Raw genomic sequence first — 8,625 nt, forward strand, 5'->3', positions numbered from 1 at the left:
AGAAAAAGCCTTGGAGTGCTTTGGCCACTCTCTCAAGGGGAGAGTGCCTTGATCCTTAACTTGACATGCTTTTATTGCTTTTTCTGGGCACATTGTGTAATGGTCCTGATTCACTATGCAGAGGTTCACTTTAGGTGGTTACCTTTTACAGAAAACAAGGGAGAGGATGCTGCTAATCACATCACAGAGGAAGGATATTTGCAAATGCAAAGGGATAAGTTGTTGAACTGGTTACACTTGTTCTTGGAAGGTTTAGCATAGATTTTAGGAAGTTACTTTAAAGATATGCAGTAAACATTTCTGCCTCAATTCATGGTGAGGGAGTTTTAGCAAAAGCAAGTCTCAAAGCAGCCTAAATACAATGCAGGCCTGATTCCCCACGGGAGAACCTATCCATGGGCATGGGTCCTGTGCATCTCTGAGTGGGAGCAGGGCCCACGCCATGCAGAATGGTCTCCTATAGTGTGGGAAGGGCTTTGAGGAGGCAGCTAGACCATCTTGGGAAATGTGAGAAGTATATAAGGGAGAAGTCATTTGAAAGGGGATTTCTAGGACGAATACGTGTTAGATCAAAACCTTTCTAACAGGAGACCAAGCAGGCAATTCCCCAACCTCTTAGCTCTCTGGCTTCAGACATGGGCTGAAATTAATAAAACATCGCTGCTGTGACCTTTCCCTAGTTACTTGGTATCGTCAGCTTCTATAATCTCTCATGTTGACCTCTTTGTTGAATTGTGTGTCCCTGACCTCTTCCTCTCACAGAGCAGCCACATGCTTTTTAGGGACAGTTCCCTTCTCAAAGCCAGTGGCAGGTCTCCCTTAATCAGTAATTCTAAAGGTGGAACAGTTTCTCCTATCACATATAGGATGGTGAGAGGAACTGCTTTTCCTCCCCAGAAAGAAGAAAACAGAGGCACCAAGAGAGAGAACCTGGAGTGGAAGAAATAATGATAATGTGCACAAGATATAGTGGCCACGGAGATACATATTTAGAGATAGCCGTTCATCAGAGGGAATTAACATTTGTCTCCAATTCTCCAAAACCACCTGTTTACAGATTTGCCTCACCCTCAAACTGTAAACCCCCCAAATTCTGGATATTTTTCATCTTTCTCTCATAGTCCCAGTTTCTAATATGGTGCTTGAAAAATGATAATGCTTAAAATATACTTGCTAAATGAGTTAATGAGTGAAAGTGCACTACCAAATATATGATATAATTTTCACCTCTAGAATAGTCTTCCAGATATCATGCTGTTGCATGCCCAGCAATAATGCCTTTCTTTTTTCCCATTTCAGTTATCTTTCTTAAGTAGAGTAATTGTTCTAAACTACTGGCTTTGAGACATCCGACGATGCTCCATGTGAAAAGGATGAAGTCTTAGTGTGAAGTTGTGAACAAGGCCCTTCACAATCAGGAAAAATCTGCCTGTGCACCTCCTCCCTGCCCTGTCCAGTGCTCCTAATGCACCCGCCACCCTGGGCTAAAGATGTTTAACAAATGCAAACATTTTCTAATGGTGATTTCCTATTTTCATTCACCCGATTTCATTCTTCACCTTATGTTAACTGCTCAATCTCAGTTCAAGTATCATCTCATTATTGTCTTCCCAGACACACACTGTGGTTTCTTCTCTATATTGATAACACTATTTTGTAGGAAAGAACATACAACAATATTTTTACTTTGATTAGTTGGAAACGTGTGTCTTTAAATGAGATTGTCACTCACTGAGGGCAGAGAACACACCATTTTCACCTCTATATGTATCTTATTATTTGCATGTACAAAGAAGATGGAAGTGTGGAATATGCCAAAATTTCATGGTGTCTTCACAAAGACAATTCCAGAAAAATCTGTGTTTTCCTCTGTGTCTGTGAATAAGAAGTGATGTGTCTGGTGGCCTCCCCAGGCATGACTACCTCAAACCACACTGGTGTTAGCCACATGGTCTTCCACTTGCTGGGCATTCCAGGCTTAAAGAATAAGCATATGTGGATTTCCATCCCCTTCTTCATCACCTATGTCATCGCCCTGCTAGAGGACAGCCTGCTCATTTTCATTATCCTCACCAAGCACAGCCTCCAGGGACCCATCTACCTTTTCCTCTGCCTGCTGGCTGGAGCAGACCTTGTCCTCTCTACATACACTGTACCTCAGGCCTTGGCCATCTTCTGGTTTGGTGCTGGGGAGATTTCTCTGAATTGCTGTGCCACTCAGGTATTCTTCCTCTCTTACACCTTCATCTCTGAGTCAGGGATCTTGCTGGTGATGGCATTTGACCGCTACATTGCCATATGCTACCCACTGAGATACACCACCATTCTTACACATGCACTGATTGGGAAAATTGATGCTATCATCTTTCTGAGAAGTTATTGTACAGTATTCCCCATGATATTTCTTCTGAAAAGACGGATATTCGGCAAAAGTAACATCCTCCCAAATATTACTTGTAAGCACATTATCTTGGCCAAAATTTCCTGTAATGACATACGAGTAAACATCTGGTATGGTTTTTTTTTGTCCTAATTTAACCTTGGTCTTAGATGTTGTGCTAATTTTTATTTAATATGTGCTTATTCTCCATGCTGTCTTTCACATCCCATTCCGAGATGCTCGCCACAAAGCTCTCAACACATGTGTCTCCCATGTCTGTGTCATCATCCTCTTTTATGGACCTGGGATCTTCTCAGTCCTCACTCAGTGGTTTGGAAAACACATCTCACTCCACATCTGTATCCTTATGGCCAATGTTGGCATTCTTGTGCCTCCTGTGCCGAATCCCATCATTTATGGCATCAAGATCAAACAGATCTGTGACCAGGTGACTCATATCTTGTTTTCAAATCACAAATGACTTTGGAATGGACACCAGATTGGTTTTCTCAACATTTGTGGCGATACATTGAGGTGAGCTTTAGAAGCCCTAGCAGGTGAGAGACAGCTGAGACTCTCTCTCTATATATGTATTCTGCAGACTACATCTCACTGAACATATGTTTCTGGAGCAAGTCCACAGGGAAGCTTTGGACATGCTTTTCAAAGTCTATGATCAATAATAGAAGATCAAGTTTTTTTGTGGCTCCATGAGTTTTCACATACAGAGTCAGAGAAATAAATCACTTAGAGTCTATACCCAAGATAGATATTTGGAAAGAGATGAATTGGTTTTTAAAAAATGTATTGTATGGGGTATGCTAGTACAGTTTTCCTGAAATTTTCCCCTTTGCTCCCCTCCACCTAGGATCTTCTACTCCCTCAGGCGATGCCCCCACCATTGTTCATGTCCATGCATCATGCATATAAGTTCTTTGGCTACCCCATTTTTATACTGTACTTTACATCTCCATGGTTATTCTATAACTACCTATTTGTACTTCTTTTTTTTAAAAAAGATTTTATTTATTTTTAGAAGGGAAGACAGAGAGAAAGAGAGGGAAAGAAACATTAAGTTGTGATTGCCTCCTGAGAGCCCCCTACTGGGAACCCGGCCTGCAAACTGGGCACATGCCCTGACTGGGAATCGAACCAGCAACATTTTGCTACACAGGCCCACATTCAGTCCACTAAGCCACACCAGCCAGGGCTACCTATTTATACTTCTTAATCTCCTCAACCTCTTCACCCATTCCCCCTCACCTTCCTGTCATCTGACAACCATCAAAACACTCTCTGTATCCACGATTCTGTCTCTGTTCTTCTTGTTTGCTTAGTTTGCTTTTGAGATTCAATTGTTGATAGACATGTATTTTTCACCATTTTATTATTTATAGTTTTGATCTTCTTTTTCTTAAACAAGTCTCTTTAACATTTTATATAAAAATGGTTTAGGGATGATGAAGTCCTTCATTGTTTTAGTTTTTAGCTGGAATGTTTTTAGTTGGAGTCTGTATCTTCTGTTGTTAGTTCCCAGGACTCTTGTATTAAGAAGCTGTTCATCTATAAGCTACAAATTAGTCAGATTCAGCATTTACAGAAATGATGTCAAATGTGTGGTGGGGTGGGTTATGTGATTACTTTAAATAAATGGAAGATAATAAAATGCATAAAGAAGCCAATTTATTACTTTGGTTAGTGTGATTTACATTCTGTTTTTTGTTTTTAAAAGTCTTTTTTAAATGTCTGAACTTTTACATAGTTTTTACAGAGATTACATATGTAATTTATGTGAATTATATTTATATATTTAAAATATCTGAAATTATTTTTACATAGATTTATAAGTTTTATTTATAGTTCAAGTATTTTAAGCATATTTTAGCTAGCTATAAAATATACTAGTTTTTAGAAGACCCATAATTTACCTAACCATTTTTATTATTATTAATATGCAGTGTATTTCAACTGTTTCAGTTGTCCAAGAATGTAATGTTTACTTCAGCATTTCCTCATTTTGCCTGTCCGTGAATTTTAGTTATACATGAATCCTTAAATAGTATGTTGTCAACTTCCTGTTTTTTGTTTCCTTTGTGTTACTCAGACAAGCTTTATGTTTTTTTATTTATTTTTTTATCGTTGTTCAAGTATAGTTCTCTCCATTTCTCCCCACCGCCTACCCATCCCCACCTTCCACCCTTGATCCTACCAGCTCTGGCTTTGTCCTGTTTTAAAATCAAACAAGAATTACATTATTTTAATGTAAAATTTTGCTTCTACTTAATATAGCACCTGAATAATTATAGTCGATATTTCAAAAAAATTTTGTTGTTTTAGAGAAATACAAAATAAGCAAAAGAAGCATTTTAATGACCAGCAATCATATCCATCAACCAAACATTTTTGCAATTACAAAATGCCTTTGTTATTTAAGCTTATTTTCACACAATTGTGCGTGCATTTTATGACTTACCATGTTTTAAACTTAATATTATATAACAAGAATTTATTTTCAGCATCAAAAGAACATTATATAAATCACTATGTGTGGTGCCAGCTGGGTACTGAAAACGTCACAGGGAAGACTTTGTCAAGTATGTGATTGTTTAACTCATTATTCGGTACACCTGAAACTAATACAAATAACATTAAACATAAACTATAATTTAAAAAACTTTAAAAGACATTATGTAAGTATTAAGTATTTTTGCAGTTCATTACTATTTAATTTTTTTAGTATATTTATCGAGTACGCTATTACAGTTGTCCCAATTTTTTCTCCCCTTTATATCTCCCCTGTACCACCCCGTACTGTCCCACCCTCTAGCATTCCCCCACCTCCTTAGTTCGTGTCCATGGGTTGTACATATAAGTTCTTTGGCTTCTCCATTTCCTATTCTATTCTTAGCCTGCCGCTGTGTATTTTATGCTTACCAATTATGCTTCTTATTCCTGTACCTTTCCCGGCTTTCTCTCACTCTGCCTTCCCACTGATAACCCTTCATGTGATCTCCATTTCTGTGATTCTGTTCCTGATCTAGCTATTTGCTTAGTTTGTTTTTGTTTTTTTTAGTTTTATTTGTTGATAGTTGTGAGTTTGTTGCCATTTTACTATTCATAGTTTTGATCATCATCTTTTTCTTAGGTAAGTCCCTTTAACATTTCATATGATAATGGCTTGGTGATGTTGAACTCCTTTAACTTGACCTTAATTGGGAAGCATTTTATCTGCCCTTTCATTTTAAATGATAGCTTTGATGAATAGAGTAATCTTGGGCGTAGGTCCTTGCCTTTCATGACTTGGAATACTTCTTTCCAGGCCCTTCTTGCCTGTAAGGCATTTCTTTTGAGAAATCAGCTGCTAGTCTTATGGGAACTCCTTTGTAGGTAACTCTCTCCTTTCCTCTTGCTGCTTTTAAGATTCTCTCCTTATCTTTAATCTTGGGTAACTTACTTATGATGTGCCTTGGTGTGTTCCTCCTTGGGTACAATTTCTTTGGGACTCTCTGGGCTTCCTGGACTTCCTGAAAGTCTATTTCCTTCACCAAATTGGGGAAGTTCTCCTTCACTATTTGTTCAAATTAGTTTTCAATTTCCTGCTCTTCCTTTTTTCCTTGTGGCACCCTATTATTTGGATGTTGGAATGTTTAAAGTTATCCTGGAGTCTCCAAAGCCTCTCCTCATTTTTTTTGAAGTCATGTTTCTTCATTCTGTTCTGATTGAATGTTTATTTCTTCCTTTTATTCCAAATCATTGATTTGAGTCCCAGTTTCCTTTCCTTCACTGGTGGTTCCCTGTGGATTTTTCTTTGTTTCACTTTGTGTAGCCTTCATTTCTCCCTTCATTTTGCAACTGAACTCAATCAGTTCTGTGAGCATCCTGATTAATAGTGTTCAGAATTGTGTGTCTATCACCTTGTTGCTTATCTCTCTTTCTGAAGGTTTTTTAAAAAATATTTTATTTATTTATTTTTAGAGAGAGGGGAAAGGAAGGAGAGAGGTAGAGAAACATCAGTGTGTGGTTGTGTCTCTCATGCCCCCTACCGGGAACCAGGCCCACAACCTAGGCAAGTGCTCTGATTGGGAATCAAACTGGTGACCCTTTGGTTCACAGGCCAGCACTCCATCCACTGAGCTACACCAGCAAGGGCTCTCTTTCTGAAGTTTCGATCTGTTCTTTCATTTGAGCCAATTTGTTTGTCTTATGTTGTAAAGGGGCAGAACCTTAGGTATTTGTCAGGGTGGGGAAACACTCTTTGCTGTTTTGTGATGCTGTATGTTAGGGAGGGCAGAGAGGGAACAGAGAGGGAACAATGCTGCTTACTCACTCTACTCTAGCCTGACTCTCCAATGAACTCTCCTGTGAGACTGGGTGTTCCTCCTGCCTTTGCAACCCCCACAGTATTTTACAGGTAGAGGATTTGACTTTAGATTCCAGTCAGCCAACCCTTTCTTGCCTATGTGGTCTGCCACCTTGCTGAGGAATCTCTCCATCAGCCCAACTGCCTGTCTCTGCATCTCCTACTGGTCTGGATGAATGTCTTTAACTCCTTGGTTGGTGGAGTTCCATGCAGTTTGATATTCTGGCAGTTCTGGTTGTTCTTTGTGTTTAAATTGGTTGTTATCCTTCTTTTGGTTGTGCAAGGAAGTGAAGTGTTTCTATCTATGCCTTCATCTTGTCTGGAGGCATTACTATAAATATTAAGTTTATCAAATGTATAATATACTATTATGTGATATACTGTGATTTAGTAAACTAGCAGATTCTCATTCAATATTTACATCCAAATAATTTACAGAATAAATAAAATTGTTATGAACATAAGCATTAATATACATTTGCTTATTTTGTGGTACAATATAGGGAAGATTCTTGAAAAATTTACTATGTATATGTGATTGGTTTGGGCCACATTGAATGTGCTATTTATGTGCAAAAAGTTTTTCAAATGTACCTCTTATAAATAAATCTTAGGATAATTTGTGTTTTGCAAAAATGGACTGGAATCCAATCACTTAATAATATGTATAGAAAACCCTAAAGACCCCAACAAACACTTTTTGGAACTAATCAACAAATTCAGTAACATTGTAGAATATAAAATTAACATATAAAATATATTGCTTTATAAACTAACAACAAAATATCAGAAAGAGCAATTAAGACAACAGTCTCATTGACTATTGCATGAAGGAGAAAAAAATCCACAGTGATACATTTAACCAAGAAGGGAAAATACCTGTACTCTGAACTAGAAGACATTAATAAAAGAAATTGAAGAAGATAGAAATAAGTGGAAAAACACAGGGTCCAGCACAAATAATGGCTCATTTTCTATTATAAAATATTTTGTTACAAAGTCATAAGTATGTAATTCTATAACATAACAATATTACACTCAAGCACACCATACAACACCTTAGATGAGGTGTTCAAATTACAACTCTAACTTTTACATCCATATTATTACCTTACCAACCACACTCAAGCAGGCTTTACTTCTGCTGGACCCTGTATAGTATGCTCATCAATTGGAAAAATTGAGATTGTTAAAATGTTTACACTACCCGAAGGGATCTACAGATTCAATGCAGTTCCACCAAACTTAGATGGCTGCTTTTCACATAAATAGGAAAAAACAATCCTAGAGTGTGTGTGAGCCACAAAAGACCCCAAATAGCCAAAGCAATCTTGAGAAAAAGAACAATCTTGGAGGTATCAGACTACCTAATTTCAAACTATGTTACAAAACTATAGTAATAAAAAAATATATTGTCCTGACATAAAAACAAATATATAGATCAATGAAATATTTATACATATTAGGTCAATTAATTTGTGATAAAGGAGCCAACAATATGCAATGAAGAAAGAATAGTTTGTTTGATTAATGGTGTTAGGAAAACTACAGCCATGTGCAAAAGAATCAGACTTTCTTACACCGTATACGAATGTTGACTGAAAGTGCATTACAGACTTGGACATAAGACACAAAACCATAAAACTCCTAGAAATACTTATGCTGTAAGATCCTTGACATAGGTCTTGGCAATAATTTTTTGATCTGACTCCAAAAACAAAGGTAAGAAAAGCAAAAATAAACAAGTTGAGCTATATTAATCTAAAAATGTCTGCACAGGAAAGGAAAATATTAGGTTAGGTTAAGGGGAGCACTGACTCCTAAGTCCAGCATATGTATTCAGAGTCTGAATCCCAATTTAAGATCTTGTGTTTATAAATGTAAA

At 37.4% G+C, this 8,625-nt stretch overlaps 1 protein-coding gene across 1 annotated transcript; it reads left to right on the forward strand.

Moving 5' to 3' along the window:
* Positions 1 to 1,891: 1,891 nt before the first annotated feature.
* On the forward strand, positions 1,892 to 2,861 carry LOC119002676 (olfactory receptor 52B4-like). Its single transcript, XM_037068696.1, is given in 2 exon segments — positions 1,892 to 2,530; positions 2,532 to 2,861. Coding segments are annotated over 2 exon segments (969 nt in total).
* The last annotated feature ends 5,764 nt before the right edge of the window (positions 2,862 to 8,625 follow it).

Source organism: Sturnira hondurensis, unplaced genomic scaffold, assembly GCF_014824575.4.
Source record: "Sturnira hondurensis isolate 20B ecotype Veracruz unplaced genomic scaffold, ASM1482457v3 Scaffold0017746, whole genome shotgun sequence".
Lineage (NCBI taxonomy): Eukaryota > Metazoa > Chordata > Mammalia > Chiroptera > Phyllostomidae > Sturnira > Sturnira hondurensis.